Source organism: Xyrauchen texanus, chromosome 38 (genome assembly GCF_025860055.1).
Source record: "Xyrauchen texanus isolate HMW12.3.18 chromosome 38, RBS_HiC_50CHRs, whole genome shotgun sequence".
NCBI lineage: Eukaryota > Metazoa > Chordata > Actinopteri > Cypriniformes > Catostomidae > Xyrauchen > Xyrauchen texanus.
Genome location: NC_068313.1, coordinates 19,281,213 through 19,304,836, shown reverse-complemented (window position 1 = coordinate 19,304,836; position 23,624 = coordinate 19,281,213). Strand labels below are relative to the sequence as shown.

The 23,624-nt window shown below is 41.4% G+C and overlaps 1 protein-coding gene across 1 annotated transcript in view; it reads left to right on the top strand.

The window, feature by feature from the left end:
• Nucleotides 1-23,624, top strand: part of LOC127631455 (sortilin-related receptor-like) — a 95,550-nt gene that overhangs the window by 47,209 nt on the left and 24,717 nt on the right. Inside the window, exons 7-19 of the mRNA XM_052109567.1 lie at nt 2,680-2,781; nt 2,926-3,095; nt 5,840-6,032; nt 6,542-6,659; nt 9,455-9,528; nt 9,646-9,734; nt 9,825-10,003; nt 10,306-10,492; nt 13,641-13,769; nt 15,079-15,164; nt 17,605-17,777; nt 22,817-22,948; nt 23,032-23,123. Of these exons, the coding sequence (XP_051965527.1) occupies nt 2,680-2,781; nt 2,926-3,095; nt 5,840-6,032; nt 6,542-6,659; nt 9,455-9,528; nt 9,646-9,734; nt 9,825-10,003; nt 10,306-10,492; nt 13,641-13,769; nt 15,079-15,164; nt 17,605-17,777; nt 22,817-22,948; nt 23,032-23,123 (1,724 nt within the window). The remainder of the gene's footprint in view (nt 1-2,679; nt 2,782-2,925; nt 3,096-5,839; nt 6,033-6,541; nt 6,660-9,454; nt 9,529-9,645; nt 9,735-9,824; nt 10,004-10,305; nt 10,493-13,640; nt 13,770-15,078; nt 15,165-17,604; nt 17,778-22,816; nt 22,949-23,031; nt 23,124-23,624) is intronic.

The window sequence follows — 23,624 nt, the reverse complement described above, 5'->3', positions numbered from 1 at the left end:
GATCAGTTGAATGCCACTTTGGTGAATAAAAGTAACAATTTCTTCCCATAAGAGCAAAAACTCTAAATTATTCCAAACATTTGGCCACCAGTGTATATACTATGTTAAAGAAGGGTTTCCATTAACATTCCATGGTATTTACATGATAAGTCAAGGTACTTTAAAGAAACCATAGTAGTACCATGGTACATTGTAAATAATTTCAATGGAAAGGAGGAGGCAAGAACCCTCTTAACAATATAAATAATAATTAAATGATTAACTTAAACGAAAAGACAAACACATGCCAGGCAGCTGCCCGTAACACTCTCTCCCAGGAACTGCCGCCTCCGGTCGCCTTTATCCCTCTCGATGGCTTGATTAGCCTGATTTGGGGCTGGGTGTGCAGCATCACAACCCGGTCCCGCCCTTCTCCCTGCCACACTGTTACATACATACATACATAAACATTCATACATGCATACATACGTACATGTATTTTATTTATATATATATATATATATATATATATATATATATATATATATATATATATATATATATATATATATATATATATATAACGTACAAGGTTGGTTTCCCCTAAGTAATGGCATTGAAATATACCACTGTACAGAAATTGGTCTTTGCCACTTTCAAAGACCAAGAATGCCATGAAATTTCGGCATTACTAGATAACTTTTTCACGTGTGTTCCCATTATTCCCCTGGCTTTAGATGTGTTTGTCACTGCTGTTTGATTAGATTGTTGTTATAACAATCTGTGCCCTCTTAAGCTCTCCTGGCAACAACATCTATTTCACAAGATCTCCTTCTCGACTCTCTAAAGCCAGATTGTGTTTTGGCTGCATGCACGGTACTTCAGTCTGTTCCTCGAGTCAGTCGTTAACAGCCAGATAAATCAATAGCATAAATCGTGTGATTAAAAACTAGGCTGCACGGAGAGCTGAGAAAGAAAACACTGAGCCTTTTTGCCATTTAGAGTATACAAGGAAGTGGTTAATCTTGTTAGTCGGGATGATCGTGCCCATAAATTCTCTCTTATCTGTCAGGCTTTTTCCTTTTGTTCTTTAACCAATACATGTTTTTGACCCGATAAATCCCAGTTTCCTTGCTATGTTGAAGAAGAAAGAGTGAAAGCACTAATCCCTCCATGACACATTGCTCATTTTGGACTCTGACTAGACAGAAGCAAAGTCCTACTGCTAGAACCAGCTTCCCTACTCTTTCATCTTTGGAAAAACCAACAGTTTTAGAAATATAAAAATATATTTTTCACACGCCCAGCAGTGAATACAGTCCTGGCTGGGCAAATGACATCTAGGGTCGCAGCGGTATACCGGTTTCACGGTATGCCACGTTTTGAAAATTGACGGTTATCATACCATGTACATTTGGTATTGAGAAAAAAATGCAGCCGGACCGAGAATCTCACATGCGCGTGCACATCTCCTTTATTCCTTGTCTGCCTGTCAGACTCGTCAACTTGCGACACACGCACGCACGCGCAGCGGAGAAAATGTCTGAGAAAAGCAAGGCGAGGGGGTCTCACATGAGTTTGAGTTAAAGCAGTGTTTCTCAACTGGTCTATTCGGACTGGGTCGTGGACAGCAGGGGAAGAGCAATGCCAGGGTTCTACCATTGAAGATATTTCGGTGGCCGCCCAAGTTGGGCTGGATCAGGCCCTCCACATGGTTTAATGTGGCCCGCGGCTCATTTATCGTAAAAGCGTTTTTATTTTTCATTGGATAGTTCAGTTAACTTGCATTGGGACCTAAACGCATCTCCACAAGTGTTTAACATGCTCAGGGTTGCCAAATAAGAGACGAAACACCCCCAGTTTGAGATTTATACTTGTGCAAATTGGAAATATTCCACCCAATGTTATACTTATTTTGTGCAATCTGGCAACCAAGACTCTTTTAGCATGTAAACAGGTACATTTTTAGAAAAAAAAATCAAGTAAACTCGCCTGCTTTGTGACAAACATTAAAAGTTCTATACATTTCTTTTTTTTTTTATTATTTAAATTGAATAATAAATTTACAGGGAAGTAGAGATGGCAAAATACATTTATAATCTCCGCCTTTATTCAGTTTATTTAATGCCTGATAGAAAAGTATCTACCTTTGTAGAGCAATACAATACTTTAGGCAATTGCAGAATAGTCTCACTAGTCACAGATACACTTCAGAAAATTTAGTACACAACTATTTCTGTGCTTAAAAGATACAGAAACCAAATCAATCCAGAACATTGTATCTCAAAAGTAATACAATGTTGCCCCCCCATGGACTACTTAAAGCCAGATGTGGCCCCTTAAACAAAATAGTTACAAATATTAATCATTACACACATCACCTTTACAAATTTGTTTCAGGTTAAAGAAACTGTTATATTTTGACAAAATGTTTCAGTTTCATATGAAATTATCTAAAGTTAGAATCTATTAGACCTCTATTGTTAAAGTTTCAAGATGTGTTTCAGCTAGTATTTATTTTTCATAAATAATATAATGTAATGTAAATTAATTGGAAATTCAAACCTTGTGTTAGGTAAACAAGTGAACACAAAAACAAATCCACACTGATATACATTTAGGCACTGGTCAATTACATAAAGAACTATTATATATTGAAATTTGATAGTGAAGCTCATTGTGTCAATTGTGTTTTCACAGAAATTGTTGGGACGTCATGAACCTCAGTCTGTTCAACTGTGGGTTTCCTACAATCGCCAGCAAATGAGAGCAGCCCAGTTTAACACCCGCCACCCTATTACAGTAAGTTATTACTGTCATAGATTTATGGCCATGACTGTAAAAGCATCATGTGGCTTACCTGTCTGCAATCCCCTGCTCTCTCTCTCTCTCTCTCTCTCTCTCTCTCTCTCTCCTCTCTCTCTCTCTCCCTGCCTCGCCCTGCAGGAGTACTACATAGCAGATGCTTCGGAGGACCAGGTGTTCGTGTGTGTGAACCACAATAACAACATCACACACCTGTACATCTCAGACACACAGGGTCTGGCCTTTTCTCTGTCCCTGGAGAATGTGCTATACTACAGTCCTGATGGCTCAGGGAGCAACACCCTCATTAGGTACAGCTGAACATTACCGTGTGAGAGGCCTTTGTGCTTTGTGCAAAATATTATACTTCCACTGAGGACGTTACCATATATATGATTCACCCATGTTGGACATGTTACTGGATCAACATACTTTGATGGACAACATTCCTACTAAACAATCATAGGCCTAACTCTATTCCTAACCCTAAAGATAGGACCTTTTTTATTTAATCTAACCCTAATCATAACCCATAAAATCAAATCAGTGGGTAATAATTGGTTAAAATAAAAGTTGTTGAAGCCCCAAAGCAATCCACATACCTAACTGTAAACCAAAGCATAACACCTCTTAATCTAAAATGAAACATAAAGGGGCTTCCCCGTGACCCATGTCGGGTATACAACGCAAGCGTTAAGTGTCGCATTGACCTCCATATGACAAGTACTGCTGAAAATGTGTTTGCCAGGCTAGAAAGGGAGTAATGTGCTCACTGCACAATAAACATTAAAAATGTATTTGGAGAAGAGAAAAACTCCTAGCTATTGTTGTTTTACAGTAATTAATTGCAAATCAATAAGAGTATGCGTTTTCATTAAGGTCTTAGGATGTTCTTGATGAATTTAAATTAACTAAATAATGAGGTCTCTGGATGTTCTGAAACAATAATGGTAAATATTTATTAATTTAAAAAAATTATGGAGCATTCGTATCAATATAGAAAGATGTAACAATCTGCTGTCAATATTCATCAAGAACACTCATTCGCATTATATGGACCAGCCTGAAAAATAATGTTTTTTTTACCATGATCTGCGCTTAAGAAGGACAGTTTATCATATGATTGTTGTCAGATTTAATTGGTGATTTTGATTTGCTTATAATGACCAATATTTTTTTTGATTTCTGTATTTTACCATTCAAATATCCATAGAAAATAATGTCAAGCGTTGAATGAAAACGGAAGAGGCTATTTAGCTCGAGATGGAGCACTTGTATTAAGATGAATGGGAGAAATTAGAACGCCCAATATGGCGGATGTAGAAACGTAACAGGTAAAAGAGCAAATCACCTTTTAGATGCAGAGAGTGCCCGTCAATCAACAAAGAACTGTATCAATAGAAAATAGCTGTCTGGGAGCGTTCGAAAGGTGGCCGCCAAGTTAAGTGACTTGCCATGGAAAGGACTTTAAACATGGCCACCGAGTGACCTAACTTAAAGTGACTTTGACCTAGAACTAACAACAACCCCCAGTTCAAAGAGAAGTGATAGTTTGATTTGAATGATGCAGACCCTAAACCTAACCCTTAAATCTGGTTGATGCTGAATGTTGTCCCAGGACCAACAAGAATGATAATTCAGGAACATGTCCTACATGGCTACATCACGTTAACCCCCAGTCTTGTGCAGCTCATGGCCTCATCACCTTGACATGAACTCCTCTTGGTTTAGTTACGGACATTCATTGGTGCTGCAAATCCATTTTGGCTCAGCACGCCTTTCATAAGCAGGTTAGGGATGTCTTGTCTCTATAATGCGAGAGCTATGTCTGCACCCACCAGTCTCTCCGCTCACACTGTCAGTAGAAAGCAATCCATCATTCCTACACAGCTTCCCAAGGACGTGCTATTGTTTTACTCTGCGGCAAAGTGAGATCTCACCCACCGCCAAACCACTGAGCTTAGCACCGGCCGCCTGAGAGAACAGATGCAATTACTGCAGTGCGGAATGCAGATGTTATGTGCTTGGCTCTTATGCCATTGCCATTTTCAAAGACCACCTCTCATGGCAGATATGAATGCCATATTGATGTAGGCTGCCAAAAGGCAGTATCTACACCAACAGCGAAACTGAGAAAAATATAATTTTTTGATTGATTATCCAGTCAAATGTGGATAAATTAGTCTTGCTACGCTTTCACTGAATCTAAGCATTGTTAAGACAAATACCATATGCCACAGAACAGATTATAGTCTGAGAGACACCATTTCAGCTTCGACAAAACATGTAATTACTGTGTTTTGATCGATACCAACATTTTGCCTCAGTATCACCTTGGTAATACTAAATTGATGCCTTGATGCAACAGGCAGAAGGTAGACTGTTGAATGTGTGTAATAGATTGAAATGTACATGAAATCTTTCATGTACAGACATATGAGGCCCTCTTTAATCATACAAGGTCATAGACGACTAACTTTCTATTAATAATATATATATCATATGAACAAATGATCATAACAAGGCGTGTGTCTCAGCATATTTTCCAAATGCTTTTCTCTATAAATTCTTTAGATATTCCAGAACATATACAGAATACATTTTAACTGAACAAGAACATAACAGTTAACATACTTTGCTCATGGGCACTCGTGAGTAGAAATGTTGATACAGAAAGTCCATCTCGGTAGCTAATTTTTATAAAGTTCAGCCTTTTTTCCTCAGTCTCACATTGTTGTGAGAGCATACATTATACACAGTGGGCGTTATTCTAGTATTAATAATCAGTTATTACATTTCATGTTCAGTGCATAAAACTTTCATTCTCAAACCATGTATTGACACATTTTTGCACCTCTAAACATTGTCTTTGCTTTCATGTTCCACATCAAACTGCCTGAACTGTCAAAGTATGTTTTCGTAAGATATCGTAATTAGCAAAATATCGGTACTGTACTGTTGTTTGGTATCACTGTACATTTTTGTGTTGCATACTGCACAACCCTACATGATGCTAATTTTAATGGGTGTGTACCGTATGTGTGTGTATTTGTAGGTACTTTGCCAATGAGCCATTTGCAGATCTCCACCGGGTGGAGGGGCTGAGGGGGGTGTTTGTGGCCACTTTGATCAATGGCTCAGTCACTGAAGACAACATGAGGTCAGTCATCACTTTTGATAAAGGAGGAACCTGGGAACTTTTGCAGCCACCCACAGCAGACAGCCTGGGAGGATCCATAGACTGCCAGGTATGAAGGGTGTCTATTTTTGTAATTTTGACTACATGAGTCGACAACCGAGTACTTGGTTGAGTGTTGGATTAGAAAAAGGAGCAAGTTCTGTTTTTACTTCATCTGATTTATTTGGTCAAGTTGAAATATGGTTAGTTCTAATAAGATTAGATAAAGCCATGTATTATCAACTTAATATATAAATGTTAAGTTGTTTTTTTTTTCAATAGAAATGGCCTTTGGTTCAGACCCCAAACAGAACATGAGAGTTAATGTGGTTTCATGAGCGAACATTGCAGTCACTTGATACCCATCCCAATCTAGTATGGGGTTCACACACTTTTGCTTTCTTTTTGACCATTAGAGGGCAAGCATGTATTTGCGTTGCTGCTTTTTTGTGTTTGCAAAAGCAGGTTATGCGATTGAGGTGGGAAGTCATGTTTTTTATTTGACACTTGTGGTGAGCTGTTTTTTAAGACCAATAACATCTTGGCAATCTCTCACTTTTCTCTCTCTTTCTCTCTCAGCTGGACAATGGCTGTTCTCTGCACTTGGCCCAACGGTGGAGTCAGCTGCTGAATATTCAGTTGCGCAGGATCCCTATTCTCTCTAAAAAGTCTGCACCTGGTCTCATCATGGCAACAGGTGGGCCACATGACCGACTCTCTGCTCTGCTGTTAAACACTCTCGTATGTGTGTGTGAGAGAGAGGAAATACGAGCAGGCTTGCACTCTAGCTACTTTGTTTCTTCCTGTTCTTGTTTCTCCGCTCTTATTAACCAAGATGTGGGTGCGAGAGAGAGAATATGAGTGTCAAAAATTGTACTTGTTAAAAAAAATTATTTTATTTTGGTTTTCAGTTTATTTAAACTTTTTTAATTGTTAATTTGAATGATGTATTAATAGTTTCAATTCTTCGATTCACAAAAACACAGCTGCAGTGTTTACCAGTTAATTGAAATTATTTTAATTATTCAACCACTTTGGCTTCCTTCACTTTGGATTCAACAGAATGGACTGCATCCACTCCGATAGCACTGTCAGATAACACTGCACGTTGGATTTGTCAGTGCATTTAATTGACCTCAAATGGCCTCAACAGTCCATTTCAGATTTACCTGCGCCTAAACCTCACATACAAAAAGTGAACTTTGGTTGGTTGATTTTATGTCAATCATACGCTCCCTTCCTGTGTAATTAGGCAGAATACACTGATAATTAGGCAATGAATTCACGAAACATTATTAAAAATTACATTATTTCATCTTATTTTCTAATATAAGATTAAAGGTAAGAACATATTATATTCTCAAAAAAACAGTTTAAGGGATGTTTAATGTCCTCATCAAGCACAACATTTTTTCAGAATTTATAATTTATTCTTAAGCAGATTTTTGGTGAATCCAGACCCAAAAGTCAGTCTTGGGAGATTTTTAATTAGTTCCGGCCATTCTGCATTTATTGAAAGTACAATACACACATGGACACAGTTTCAGTTTGTTTTTATTGTTTTTCAATTCTAGTTTTCATCTTCGGAATACTTTTTGTAACGTGTGTGTGTGTGTGTGTGTGTGTGTGTGTGTGTGTGTGTGTGTGTGTGTGTGTGTGTGTGTGTGGGCCCCTGTTGAGAACACAGTGCATACTGTAATGATAGAGAGCAAATGCAAGTTGTTCATAAGTCTGACTTGAGTGCACCCCTGTACGCCTGGTGGAAAACATTGATTTCCCTCTTTACACAGTTTGGAAGGCACTTCCTCCCTCTTGTATCTTTTGCTCTCTATGTCTGCCAGCCACAGCCAGACCTTTAATTAAATGATTATTAGATAATGTGCGTGCAGGAAGACGAGAGTCAAAGGAGACTTGCGAAAATGTCTGCCTGCTTCGGCTGCTATCTCTCTGCCGCAGATGTGCTAATTATCACATACAAACACCCTCACACTCATTGACTTACCCAGCCAAGGGTGACCATGCCACCTCAACATGGTCCTCATTGAAAAAAAAAAAACGTGTTTAGTGCTTTCTTACTGTGCATATCTCTTTTATGGACATGAATGTAAAATAAGTTAAATTAGCACTCAAAATGATTGAATGGAAAAACACCTGTGTTAATGCATTAGCAAAATGCATGTTAAAGAGACAGCAAGGTTCTAAAGTCAGTGCTGTGAATAGCAAGAGATGGCGACAGACAGTAAATATGTTTCCATGTCACAAAGTATAGAATAAGACAGTAAAGCTTTGTTTCTTGGCATTTTCTCAGGTTTCTTCCTCAAAATTTGAGCTTAGGTAACAATAGTGTTATTTTTGTGATGGAGCTCTATCTGTTATTTTGTCTTATAGCAGCATACTGTCTGGTAGATGAGTTCCTCTGAAAATTAATTTACATGTGTATTTCGATTTTTTTGCCCATCGAGTAATTTTGTGTTCCCTTTTCGTCTTTCTTAATTAAATATTTTTTTTTTTATAATGAATTTGTTCAAAACTAGTAAATTTGTTTGTGTCTTCCCTACAAAACGGTGAAACGGGTGTTTCAGTCATTGATGCTTTGGGCATAAAAAGATGGCTGCTCGAACACTTCCGGTGGCTTCAACTGCTGACAGATTACTGTTGCATGAGGATATATATATATATATCAGTGCTTTAAACCGTCCAAAAATTGGCTATATCCACTTCCATTGTAAGTGCCGTACTGTAACCTCGATTTTTCCTTTTTTATAGAAAAGGAATGACGAGTCTAAATATATTTTTGTGTAATCAACATTATACCACAAATGCTTTTGGTTGAGCATAACTTGTATTAAACCCAGAATATTCCTTTAAATATGGTTTATAAATATGTTTAAATAATTTTGAATATATATATAATTAACCAAATTATTTAGCAAATTTAAAATATTACTAAGCACTGTGAATTAACAAGTTAAATTGTCAGCCCTGAAAATATATATTTGAATAATGAAAGATTACAAAATCGTTCTTTCCTATGTTTTTTGCATTAAAAATGTTGTGGAAGACATGCCTTGATCATTTTAGCTAGAGTATTAGAAGTATTTTTTAGATCTTAATGAAATCACCTACTTGCCTACAATGACTTATTGCTCTAATAAAAAAGCCATCAAGATATCGAATGTCAAAAAACGCAGAAAAAGATTCAACGTATGGGCGGCTGTGGCTCAGGTGGTAGAGCGGGTTGGCCACTAATCGTTGGGTTAGCGGTTCGATTCCCGGCCCACATAATTCCATATGGCGAAGTGAACTTGTGCAAGATTCTGAACACCAAGTTGCTCCCAGTGGCAGGCTAGTGCCTTGCATGAACTGTGAATGTGAATGTGTGTGTGAATGGGTGAATGAGACGCAGAGTAAAGCGCTTTGAATACCGCTAAGGTTAAAAAGGCGCTATATAAGTGCAGACCAATTACCATCTCTCTCTCTCACTCTGCACAGGATCTGTGGGGAAGAATCTGGCCAACAAGCCCAGTGTTTATGTATCCAGCAGTGCTGGGGTGAGGTGGAGAGAGGTGAGGACATAAAGTATCACAAACTAGAACCATTCAACATGATAATCTTACACAAATATGCTTTGATAGCACTTCTTATATTCCCAGTCATTTTTAATAGATATGTGTGTTCTCCAGGCCCTGGCTGGTCCTCATTTCTACACCTGGGGAGATCATGGAGGGATCCTGATGGCTATCGCACAGGGCGGCTCCACAAGAACACTCAAGTTAGTCTGTCTAAGGATCTATTGTCAATACAGTTTTAGTAGAAGCTGTACTGATGGTACTGATGCGGTGTCTGCATTTTGCTGGCGCAGGTTCAGTACAAACGAGGGGGAAACCTGGAAAGAGTTCCAGTTCTCTGAGCAGGATGTATATGTCTACCAGCTGCTGACAGAACCGGGGGAAAAGAGCACCATCTTCACCATCTTCGGGTCTTACGCGGACCAGAAACACAGCTGGCTCATCGTGCAGGTCAACGCCAGTGATGTTCTTGGTGAGATTAAAACTCCACTTGTTTAAATTGGATGTACATAGAAATTAGTTTTTTCAAAGTGATAGTCTGCCCAAAAATTGCAATTCTGTCATTATTAACTCACCCAAATGTTGTTCCAAACCCAAATCACTTACTTTCTAATGCACAAAACTAAATTAATATTGTATCTTTTCAATACAATGACGATCGATAGTACCTCACTAAACGTAAAAAAAGACCCCAAAATTTCACAAAAGTAGTCCATGCAGGTCCTGGACCAACACAAAAAATAAACACTAATTTATGGAATTATATGTGTTTAGGTGTGCCATGCTTGGAGGGTGATTATAAACTCTGGTCTCCGTCTGATGAGAGGGGAAATGACTGTCTGTTGGGCAGAGAGATGGCGTATAAGCGCCGCTCACCTCACGCCACCTGCTTCAACGGCGAGGACTTCGACAGGCCTGTAACTCTGTCAAACTGCTCCTGTACACGTCAGGACTATGAATGGTATGAGCTGAAATCACCTCCATCTGCATTCTGTATATTTGAGAACATATTTACATATGTTCACAGAGGTGCTCATGTTTAATCAGTGCTCGATTGTTGTTAATTTAATCACTTATGGGGTTCTTAAAAGCTTATAAAAATACATGCCTTTTTGGCTTGTTAAAACGAAGAGTACTAATCAGGTCTAGGAGTGTTTTTATATAAATAGTAATTATGTTTACTGGAAACATTGCTAGTGTGTTCTGAGGGTGTTTTGGGCCCTGGAGAAGTTTTGACATGTCTTGACATTTGTGCTTTTTTCAGTCGCTTAAAAACATGTTAATGGATAAAGACTGATAACACTGTATTCAGCACAAACTGGGCTAAAATAATAGCAACGTGTTTACATGTTTGTATTTTTGAGAAAACAACGTTTATGTGTGGTTTTTGAAAAAACTAAATTTTTAAGTCATTGAAATAAGGCCATATAACACATACTAAACATTTGTCCACAAAACTTTTGAGTACTTGATCTTGTAGCCTAGAGTTTTTGCTACAAAATGATGTGAAAACCATCCTGATCACTCATTCATACAAAACAATATAGTAATTGAACTTTTGTAAGACACTTTTAGTGTTGAAAGGTAATATGCGAGGAGGCGTGAATGATCATGAATATGGAGGTAATTTACACCTGAGAAGACAAAGACCCTCCCCTGGGCCTATCAATGAGGAATGTGACAGAAAGAGAATGAATGTGAGGAGACTTAATGATCCAAATCAAGTTTTAAGTTAAAAGAAGAAATCTGACTATACATTTTCTTTACATAAAGACTTTATGTAATGTTAGACCTACACTACCATTTAAAAGAAGTCTCTTCTGCTCACCAAGACTGCATTTATTTGATCCAAAATACAGTAAAAACATTGTGTAAACTAATTTTTCACAATGCAATTTGTGATCAAAGCTGAATTTTCAGCATCATTACTGCAGTCTTCAGTGTCACGTGATCCTTCAGAAATCATTATAATATGCTGATTTTCTAATATGGGCATATTTAAAGTGGATTTTACGTATTTAACCTGAACAGATATTTGCAAGCACAAGCTTTGTTGATGATAATGAGGCAGCATAAACACTAGTTAAAATATAATCTAAACATTCGTATTATTTTTATATCATATTACATATCATATTTATATCATACAGCATACAATTTAAATGCCTGCTTTAGCCGAAACAGCATTTACTTGTAACTAAAACTTGCTTATTAGGACATATTTCAAAATTTAATACTCTGCATACTGTCTGGCAAGTCTGGAAACAGTCCCACTAGTAAAATATGTACATAAAATAGCATGCCAGCTAATGAAAACTAAATTACTTACTTGTCCGAAATTGTATCCTCGGCTGGATCAAGTCTCTCTTCAAAATACAAAAGTGTGATAAGTATTTGCGGAGTTTCAGTTCATTTTTGTGACGTGTTTCTGAAATATGCTCGTGAACCCAGAGTCTGCTGAAAGCGCACCCTTTTTATTTTCTTTATTTTACAAAAGCACAAGGTTTTGTTGTTATTGTGACTTATGTTTACATAAGTCATTAAAACAATTTTTTTAACCTCTTCACAGATTTAATATTAGCAAACTGTAGTTTTGGCAAGTCATTTAGGACACCTACTTTGTGCATGACACAAGTAATTTTTCCAACAATTGTTTACAGACAGATTGTTTCACTTTTAATTGACTATATCACAATTCCAGTGGGTCAGAAGTTTACATACACTAAGTTAACTGTGCCTTTAAGCAGCGTGGAAAATTCCAGAAAATTATGTCAAGCCTTTAGGCAATTAGCTTCTGATAAGAGGTGTACCTGTGGATGTATTTTAAGGCCTACCTTCAAATTCAGTGCCTCTTTTCTTGACATCATTGGAAAATCAAAAGAAATCAGCCAAGACCTCAGAAAAGAAATTGTGGACCTCCACAAGTCTGGTTCATCTTGGGAGCAATTTCCAAATGCCTGAAGGTACCACGTTTATCTGTACAAAAAATAGTATGCAAGTATAAATACCATTGTACCATGCAGCCATCATACCATTCAAGAAGGAGATGCACTCTGCCTCCTAGAGATGAACGTAGTTTGGTGCATAAAGTGCAAATCATTCCCAGAACAACAGCAAAGGACCTTGTGAAGATGCTGGAGGAAACAGGTAGACAAGTATCTATATCCACAGTAAAACAAGTCCTATATCAACATAACCTGAAAGGCTGCTTTGCAAGGAAGAAGACACTGCTCCAAACCACCATAAAGAAGACAGACTAGTTTGCAAGTGCACATGGGGACAAAGATCTTACTTTCTGGAGAAATGTCCTCTGGTCTTATGTAACAAAGATTTAACTGTTTGGCTATTATGACCAAACGTTATGTTTGGAGGAAAAAGTGTGAAACTTGCAAGCCGAAGAAGCATTGGGGTGACAGCATCATGTTGTGGGAGTGCTTTGCTGCAGGAGGGACTGGTGCACTTCACAAAATAGATGGCATCATGAGAAAGGAATATTATGAGGCAACATCTCAAGACATCAGCCAGGAAGTTAAAGCTCATCGCAAATGGGTCTTCCAAATGGACAATGACCCCAAGCATACCATACGGTTGGTTGTAAATCCCTATTTAATTCAGTGGTATTCTTCTTTTCTCAAAAATAGGGTCCAAGTGAACAAAACCCTGTCATCGCCAGTTAAAACAAATGTTGGAACACCCCAGGGCTGTGTTAGTGCTGCCATGCTCTTTACCTTGTACATAGACGACTGTCGTATTATTTATTTATTTGTATGTGTTTGTAATGGTGTAGTGATTTATAAAGTAATAATTGTGAATGAACATACTGTCATGCAAAATAAAGACTTTGACTGACAATAAATCAATATCAAGTTTAAATGTATTTGGCTATGGTGTATGTAAACGTCTGAGTTCAACTATGTCTGTCTGTCTGTCTGTCTGTCTCTCTCTCTCTCTCTCTCTCTCTCTCTCTCTCTCTCTCTGAAGTTTAACATTGATTAAGTAGTTGTTGCAATTGGAATAATAAACAAAAAAGGCTGCACGCTCATGTTATTTGGAACTCTCCATACATGCACTAAACACATAGTTGACTGTGTGTTCTTTCTGTTTCCCAGTGATTATGGGTTTAAGCTGAGTGAGGATCTGTCTCTCGAGGTGTGCATGCCTGATCCTGAGTTCTCTGGTAACCTGTACGCCCCTCCAGTGCCCTGTCCGGTGGGCACCACGTATCACCGAAGCAAAGGGTGAGAACACAAAAGGGTGAGGGTGTCATCATTTCCTGCTAGCAACTCCAGCTAATAAAATCCTCCTGGATACAAATTGTTAGCCGCCACCATCAGCACCCCGAGAGCATTAATAGATCTGCCACTGCTGTGTCACCCCGAATCGCTCTTTCCTCATTATCTGCAGTCTAGAGGAGAAGATTTATTTAGAACATAGACTGCGGCTTGAACCGAATATAGCTGGATTAGTTTAGATCTCCAGTTCAGTCAGTTGAGATGTGAGCTGGATGAAATGAGGTTAATCACATTTATAGAGAATTATTACTGGGAGATGGTGAAGTGATGTTAATTACTAATAATACATGATGAATGGAGTTAGCATTCTATATGCAAATAAGTTTGAGACAATCTTGGAATTTCTCACCATAATTTGAAAGCATCTAAAGAGCAAGAAGTACTCTTGAATTCATTATTATGTAAAAACAGCATCACCTAGTGTCAACTATTGGTACCACTAAAAACTATTCCGGCTTGCTTTTAAGTTGTACACTTTTAAATGTACATTTTAAATGTATTCATTCAATTTCCATAAAACTTAATTGAGTAATCTGTCAAAAATGTACATGTTAAATTAATACTGAGATGGAGTATGAACTTTAATAACTTCCAGTTTTAAACAATGCAGTTTGGTAAAATGCAGAGCAACTGTATATGCACTGGCATTATTTGAACTCATTTCATAATTGTGAAATTCGAGCATGTTTAATTAAATCAAATGTAAACCAGTTATTTTTACTAGTCATCCAGAAATGTAGTCAAGTAGTTGGCTGGTCAGTGTTTACCTTATATAAATGACTCCCCACACATGCAACAACAGTTTTTTTTTTCTTCAGTGTGTGAATGCAGAGAAATATATCCATAATGGAGAGAACATATACATATATGTTTCTTGCATTGTCATAAACTGTGTCCGAACCATCATGTCCCACTCACTTATAGTTTCTGTCAGCCTGTGGGTGACACATGATAGGTTTTAGAGAGATTCTTAAGACTTTTGGCCTGAACTCAGACGTCAGAGTGTCTCCAATGTCTGCAACATAGTGTAGTTTGCTCGAGGTTCACTTTTTAAATATTTTTCATATTTATGAATGTTTAGTTGTTTTACGTTATTTTATAAAACAAATGCCAAACCACTACAATGGGACAGTTTGTGCACAGAAATGTCCTCCTGTTGTCCTCCTGATCCTAGTGACCCAGCATGTCATCTAGTGGCAGAACTAACCTTCTAGTTCAACAACCCCTAATTTTATTGTGTTGTCTGGTGCTGTAGATACAGGAAGGTTCCTGGAGACAGTTGCAGTGGAGGAGATGTTGAAGCTCGGCTCGATGGAGAAATGCTCCCCTGTCCTGTAGGAGGTAAGAGAGCTCCTCTGCTTAAACAGTTTCCCTCTCTGAGCCCTTTTTATACAATACCAGACAAGCCTAAGGAATTATGGAGCCATAATTACTAAACGGGTTCAAACTTCTAAAAAGATCAAACTGAAAGGCCAAACTCATGCCATTGGTTAAGTCGATGTTGCTGAGTCAGGAGGTCGAGTTGCTCGAACAAACTGAACAACATTTGTATAGCACCATTAAATGGGATAGGAACAATTATTTTAACATTGAATAATTTAAGTAAAATGAATATTATGATATTAGCTTAACATTTTTCTCGATGAACTGGCATGAACTCTTTGTCAGTTGCACTTTGCTATAATGCAAAATTTTTGATTAACCTAGTGGTCAGTCTTAAAATGGCTGTAAGCATAACTCCCCACTGAGCTGCACTTAAGAGCCATCGCTGTCTAGACTGCCTCTTCTCTCTGGTATTGTGGTGCTGAGCCTCTCGACCATGCTTCAGTGGCCGCGTTGATTGGCTCAACTCTGCATCTAGAGAGAAGGCAAGAGAAAAATGTGTATTAGGGAAACCTTTTTGACCCAGTGTGGGCAGGAAGTGATATGACTCAAAACAGTGCCTTATTTTTTTTACGATTTGCAATAAAACAGAAGGGATCCAATTGGTCCTGTGAAATGGGTAGCCATTTTTATTTTTTATTTTTAATAGGTAACATTAAATATGCAGTATGTAAGATTCAGAAACCTTTGTTATTAATGATACATGTGGCCGTTAAGTAAACTGCAGCCAGATACATTTTGCTCGTGCTCGCTACACACTCCATAGGGACACAAGCATCGACCAAAACAAAGAGACTGAAGGTTATTCACTGGAATCATGCTGACAGATTAAAATGACACAGCTATGATTGTTTCATTACAAACAAAAGTGTGGATATAGGTCTGATTTTGCAAGACTGTAGTTTGAAGTAATCACTTTTCTTTGCATGATACATTGACTGCATATATACGATAGCCTATGTCGGCGTTAGCTAGCTAGCCAGCTTTATCAATAGCTGTTAGCTACATTTGTTGGATGATGACACTAGCTGTTTATAAAATAGACTGTACATTATAAATAGGTTGACACGATTCAGTATTGATGTGATTCCATCACAACTGTCACAGCGTTGATATATCGATGTGTTATTGTTTTATAAATATAGATTGTATATATTTTTTTGTATAACCAAGTTACGTTACACTAACGATTGGAGCTTTTTGCATTATCTTGAACATTGTCTAGCATTCATTTAATGTATTATTGTAGTTTACCTGGCTGAATAATTACAGATTAACATTGACATTAACCTGACTGTTAGTATAAAGAGAAAATCGTTGAAATTATTTTAAAGTTTCGAAGCAAGGTAGCTTGCAATTTGTCAGCGTTAGCAGGCCAGATCAAGTTAGCTCAAATTACACAGATCAATACTTATGGCACTATATTTCACATGCTTTGCAGTTATGTAAGCTTACCTGTCTTATAAGAAGAACACCAATTCAGGGTCGGTTTAGATCTCCAAAACCGAACAAATGTCCCTCCAGGAATCAAATTCCTTGCCGATGTTCACTCTAGTTTTCACTCGACCACGATCACGTTCCCGCTTAGCCAGACAGTATTCAGTTGATACATTTTTTTTTTTTTTGTTATAGCCCGTTGTGCTGAGAGCTAGACATTTGCTGGATTCCATCTCTAAGATAACGTTCCCTAGTGTTGCAGTTTGTTGTCGGTGTTGATTAGGGGAAAAGAAGCTATTACTGAGGCAAGGCTCTTGGGAGCGTGCATAATCGTCAAATCCTTTGGATTTTCCCGGCAAAAGCTACCCACTCCCTTCACATGAAAACCAGTCTACGGGCTTTAATAGGCAACCTAGAAAGTCCGGGAAGGGCTAATTTTTTTAAGTTGCGTTACAAGCCGTTCACACATTGGCAAAAGAAAGGCAAATATTACATGAACATTTTTACATGGTGCAACTTTTAACCAAAAGAAAACTGAAAGCAAATGGATTATAAAGAAAGCAATAAATCAAAAGTGATTTTATGGCCCACTGATCTCTCTGGGATGAGTCTTATTTCACCTCGTAAAGGGATGATTCGTCCAAACATTTCTGTTACAGCATCAGTTACAGTCCTCACTCTCATGTCATTCCACACCCATGACTCTCTCACCTCCATATAACACAAAAGATCATGTTTGGCTGAATGTTAACCTCAGTCACCATTTACTTTTGTTGCATACAATGAAAGTAAATGGTGACAGAGTCTGAACATTCTGCCTAACATCTCTTTTTGTGTTCCACAGAAGAAAGACATTTCTGTTGGTTTGGAACAACATAAGAGTGAGTAAATGATGGCAGAGTTTTAATTTTTGTGAAGTGTGATGTGTGTAATTTCTGTCTTGTTTTGCCTTCATTTATAGAGAGTAATGAGTTTATCCTGTATGCGGTGGAGAGCTCCATCCACCGCTATGACCTGGCCACTGGCACTGACCAGCCGCTTCCCCTCTCTGGTCTCCATGAGGCAGTGGCACTGGACTTTGACTACGAGAAGAACTGCTTATACTGGGCTGATATTTCACTGGACACCATACAGGTGACTAACGTCTAGGTTACGGATGTAACCTCCGTTCCCTGATGGAGGGAACGAGACGTTGTGTCGGAGAAGCGACACTAGGGGTCTCTTTTGAGTGCCGAATATGCCTCTGATCCATTGAAAAAAGGCCAATGAGAAGTTGGCAGTCAGTATTTGCATACCCCGCCCCCGGACATACGGGTATAAAGGCGAGGCAAATACTAGAGTTCATTCAGGATTTTTCTGAGGAGCCGGAAATGGTTCTGGCCACTACAGCGGTTCGGCTCAGCGACGTGGCCGGGAAGACACAACGTCTCGTTCCCTCCATCAGGGAACGGAGGTTACATCCGTAACCTAGACGTTCCCCATCTGTCGTTCTCTCCACGTTGTGTCGGAGAAGCGACACTAGGGGTCCAATTTAAATCCGCTATGCGCTGAGCCGTGTACGTGTTCTGCTGACACAGGAGCGGGCAGGTATTTGTTACGTGCCAAACGACCAGCTGTGCCAGGGCACGTACCCTTCCCCAATGCCCCAGAAAAGTCGTCGGGATCCTTCTGGTTACCCTAGGCAGGGGAACAAGGCGACGCTTGCCAACTTGGGAACGGGCCAAGCCTGGCTGGGCCTCTTTTCTCTCTATGTTTCTTGCATAGAGCAATAGACAGCCGGGGCCCTTACACGCACTGAGGGAAGGGGGTCTTACCCAATTTCCCATACTTTCAGGGGGGGAAAGACCCGCGGAGACCACCCCTGCCCAACTGGGGAGGTATGGTGGTGAATACGTCACATGTGTTTTTAGGTGAAACGTGGAAGTGGCGCGGTGGCAGATCCAGCCTCAGCGAGGGTGGAGTTGCTACACATGGCGACCGGGGGGCAGCCGAAACTTTACCCAAGGAAAATGCGGGTCTGCTCATAAGGGGACCGTATCGCGGAAAATACACACAGGGGTAGTCCGCGTAGAAGTCCCTGCTCTGTGGAGCACCTATTCCAGTACAGGGTAGATCTGAGTACCCGCAGTGGATTGGGTCGGCAAGTTCCTCCGCCGAAATGCAGACCCATGAGGGCTAGGGAGGAATCGACCAGGGATTCGCGTTGAGTGGAGTCTCCTGGGAAAAAAGACGCACTGTTTTACCTCAAGCGAGAGAAAGGGCGTATATGCAAGCAATTCACCCAGCCAGCCCATCAGCGTGTTACCGAGTTCTACTGGCTCAGACCTGAGAAAACACGGGATGAAACTGACTCAACCCTGAGATTGTAGTATCTCGCAAAGGTGTTGGGTGTCGCCCAACCCGCTGCTCTACAAATGTCTGCCAGGGAGGTACCCTTGGCCAGTGCCCACGAGGACGCAACACTCCTTGTCGAGTGAGCTCGGACCCGCAAGGGGGGGGCACGGCCTGGGTGTGATAAGCCAATGAAATGGCATCTACAACCCAGTGGGAAAGCCTCTGTTTGGAGATAGCGTTTCCTTTCCGCTGTCCCCCAAAGCATACAAAGAGCTGCTCAGAGCATCTAAAGCTCTGCGTGCGGTCCAGGTAGGTACGCAAAGCACGTACCGGACACAGCAACGAAGGGGCTGGGTTTGCCTCCTCCCGGGGCAGCGCTTGCAGGTTCACTACCTGGTCTCTGAAGGGCGTGGTAGGAACCTTGGGCACATAGCCCGGTCGCGGTCTTAGGATCACATGAGTGTCTGCCGGACCGAACTCCAGGCAAGTGTCGCTGACAGAGAACGCTCGCAGGTCCCGACCCTCTTGATGGAGGCGAGCGCGATCAGCAAGGCAGTCTTAAGAGAGAGGGCCCTGAGTCCAACTGATTCTAGCGGCTCGAAGGGAAGTCTCTGGAGGCCCGTGAGGACTACCGAGAGGTCCCAGGAGGGGAACAGGCTTGGCCGGGAGGGATTTAACCTCCAGGCGCCTCTTAGGAACCTGATGATTAAGTCGTGCTTACCAAGGGACTTGCCGTCTACTGCGTTGTGGTGAGCCGTGATAGCAGCGACATACACCTTTAGGGTGGAAGGGGACAGCCTCCCCTCCAGCCTCTCTTGCAGGAATAAGAGCACCGACCTAACTGCGCAACTCTGTGGGTCTTCCGCCCTGGAAGAACACCAACCTGCGAACAAGCGCCACTTCTGGGCGTAAAGCTGCCTGGCAGAAGGGGCTCTGGCTTGGTTGATCGTGTCTACGACGGTAGGTGGTAGACCAGCTAGATCTTCCGCGTCCCGTCCAGGGACCAGATGTGGAGTTTCCAAAGGTCTGGATGCGGATGCCAGAGCGTGCCCTGCCCCTGAGAAAGAAGGTCTTTCCTCAGGGGGATTCGCCAGCGCATCTGTCCCAAGGGGAGCCTCTGTTCGGCCGTACCAGATTGGGCAGTGGGAGGTCTCTCAGGAGGCAAGCAGGCCTACCTGGGCTCTGCCGAACCGTTCCCAAATCAGCTGGACCGATTGGGGGTGGAGCCTCCACTCTCCGCTGGGTAAGCTTTGTCGTGACAGTGCGTCCTCTACCACATTGAGCTTGCCGGGAATGTGAGTGGCACGCAGCGACCTGAGTCGCTGCTGGCTCCAAAGGAGGAGACGACGGGCGAGTCATGACATGTGGCGAGAGCGTACGCCGCCTTGGCGATTTATGTACGCTACCGCAGTGGTGCTGTCTGACCTGATTAGGACGTGTTTGTCTCAAATTAATGAGAGAAACCGCTGCAGGGCAAAGAAAACAGTCAACAACTCTAGGCAATTGATATGCCAGCGCAGCGGGGCCCCTCTCCAACGGCCCGCGGCTGCGTGCCCTTTGCACACGGCGCCCCAACCCAATCTGGAGGCGTCGGTAGTGACCAGGACGCGTCGGGACACCTGCTGCAGGGGCACTCCTGCCCGTAGAAAGCAGAGGTCTGTCCAGGGTTTCAGTGTTTTTCGGCAGGCAGGGGTGATTGTCACACGGTGCGTGCCGCCATGCTCGTCTCGGGACTCGAGTCTGAAGCCAGTGCTGAATCGGTCTCATATGCATCAACCCCAGCGGCGTGGTCATGGCGGAGGATGCTATATGCCCCAGGAGCCTCTGGAAGAGTTTTAGAGGGACCGTAGTGCCTGGCCTGAATTTGGCGAGGCATTTCAGCACCGACTGCGCACGCTCGTTGGTGAGACGTGCGGACATTGAGACTGAGTCTAACTCCATGCCGAGAAAGGAGATGCTCTGGACCGGGGTGAGCTTGCTCTTTTCTCGGTTGCCCTGAAGCCCCAAGCGGCTGAGGTGCCTGAGCACCTGGTCTCTGTGAGCGCATAGTAACTCTCGGGAGTGGGCTAGTATGTGCCAGTCGTCGAGGTAATTGAGTATGCGAATGCCGGCTTCTCGGAACGGGGCAAGAGCTGCCTCTGCGACTTTCGTGAAGACGCGAGGGGACAGAGACATGCCGAAGGCGTGAGCGGCGTCGGGACCCCAGGAATCAGTCATCCAACCGCGATGGCTGTGGGGAGGACGGGGGATTCCAGTCCAAGCCCACGCTGGCGGCGGCCCGGGAAAGCATGTCGGACATCTGAGCGTCAGCCTCGGCTTGAGCGTGCTGGCCCGAAGGCGGCAGCCCAAGGGAGTGATCTGCGTCAGAAAACGCGCTCTCCGATGCAGCGGCGAGCTCATCCACCTCTAGCTCTAGAGGATAGGCAAGCTGGCTGTGACGCGAGCTGCTGTTGCCTCGAGCACGGACGGGAGTCAACGAGCGTGCCGGGGGACGGGTGGTCCGAGGGGGGGTACCCGACGGAGCCGCACCCGCTGCCATCCCCGAATCGCTTCCAGCGCCACTCGCACCGTCCACAATCCCGTGGGAAGAAGGAGCAATGCGAGGTGCGGCTGGAGTGGCTTGCTTACGGTTGTAAGCGAGTCGCAGTGAGAACATGAACCATCCACAAACGCAGCCTCGGTGTGATCGCTGCCCAGACACACGAGACAACGCCTGTGGCCGTCTGAAGCGGAGAGCACTCTACCGCATCCAGGAACTACACAGGGGCGGAAAGGCATCTTTACAAAGACGCGTCCTGAAAAGGACGTTCAACGCCGCTGTGTATTTGCTCTTTTAGAGAAAATCACTCTTTTAAAGAAAATCACTCTTTTAAAGAAAATTACTCTTTTAAAACTTGTCTGAGTTTTTATACTGCGCTGTCGAAGCGCCCAGGGGCAATATGTACTGCCGTGCAAGGAGAAGAATCGCCACTGTAATGCGCCCTCAATCCAACAGCATGCAGTAGCGTCAGAGGAATACAGGAACGGGTGTGTTTCACTGCGAACAGCGTGCATAACCATCGGCTCCGAAGAAAATTTCTGAATGAACTCTAGTATTTGCCTCGCCTTTATACCCGTATGTCCGGGGGCGGGGTATGCAAATACTGACTGCCAACTTCTCATTGGCCTTTTTTCAATGGATCAGAGGCATATTCGGCGTTCAAGAGAGACCCCTAGTGTCGCTTCTCCGACACATCGTGGAGAGAGCGACAGACGGGGAAACATAGTTTGCATGCCTGGTTTTTGTTATTGAAATATTTATGTAATTTCATATATGTAAAGTATACGTAGAGTTACGATATACAATTCTGCACTCTATCTAGTAAAATAAGCAGATAAGTAAATGTTTGTATTTTACCATGATAACTCCTTTGTACAAAAGGCCAGATTTCCTTGGTTCCTTTGAAACACACAGGATGTTCTTTTGATCATTTTAAAATCATGCAGAAATAACATGGATCGTCAGGTTTGGCACAAAATCCAAGTCAGCTTGCATGCATGCTGTCATTTAAAGAATACCAAATACTTACATTTACTAATATATATATAGTATATATATATATATATATATATATATATGAACATATACAATGAACAAGGATATAATTTTAGCAGTGAGTTTGTATTTTACTTCACTCTCACAGAGTATAAATTACAGATTTCGGCGTCGACTTTACCCACGGAATTTCACCGTGCAAATGTGACTGCACCTTTAGAAGCATTTTCATTAGTGGTCTCAGACTTTTAGACCCAACTGTAAATATTGTGTGTCTAATATTGTGTAAATATTTTTGTCATAGAGACTGTGTTTGAATGGAAGCTCAGGACAGGAAGTGATTGTTAAAAAGGACCTACAAAATGTGGAAGCTCTGTCATTTGACCCCATCAGCAGGTTGCTGTATTGGGTGGATGCTGGTGCTCAGAAAATTGAGGTAATCAGTGGTAGAAACAACTAAGGCAATGTGAATGAACAGTGTTTGTTCATGTAGTCATTTTTACATGCTCTATCTTCCAGGTGTCCAACTCCGACGGAGATCTGAGACACACTCTGCTAAACTCTTCAGTTCTGGAGCACCCACGAGCTCTGACTCTCGTACCTGGAGAGAGGTACAGTTCATAAAATCGAACAACTAAAATAAAATACAAATGACTAGTAATTATTTGTAGTTATAGATTTTGATACACTGTATTTGATCAAATTTGAAACCATTATAACCCACCTTTATTAAACATCCAAATACTACTATTTGCAATGGTCCATTAAGTTATTACCATTGGCAACCCTAAAATACTTAAACTAAAACTTAACTGAAAATATAAAGAACAAAAAAACGAATTTTTTTATGAAAACAATCAAATGAGACAACTGATTAGGACAAATTTGAATTACAATAATTTAATTTAATTGATCAATTGTCACACATTATACATACATTTCTGCATATACATGGTGAAATTATTTATTTTTCACATATCCCAGCTAAGCTGGAGTCAGAGTGCAGGGTCAGCCATGATACGGCGCCCCTGGAGCAGATAGGTTTAAGGGCCTTGCTCAAGGGCCCAACAGTGGTGTCTTGGTGGTGTTGGGGCTTGAACCCCTGACCTTCT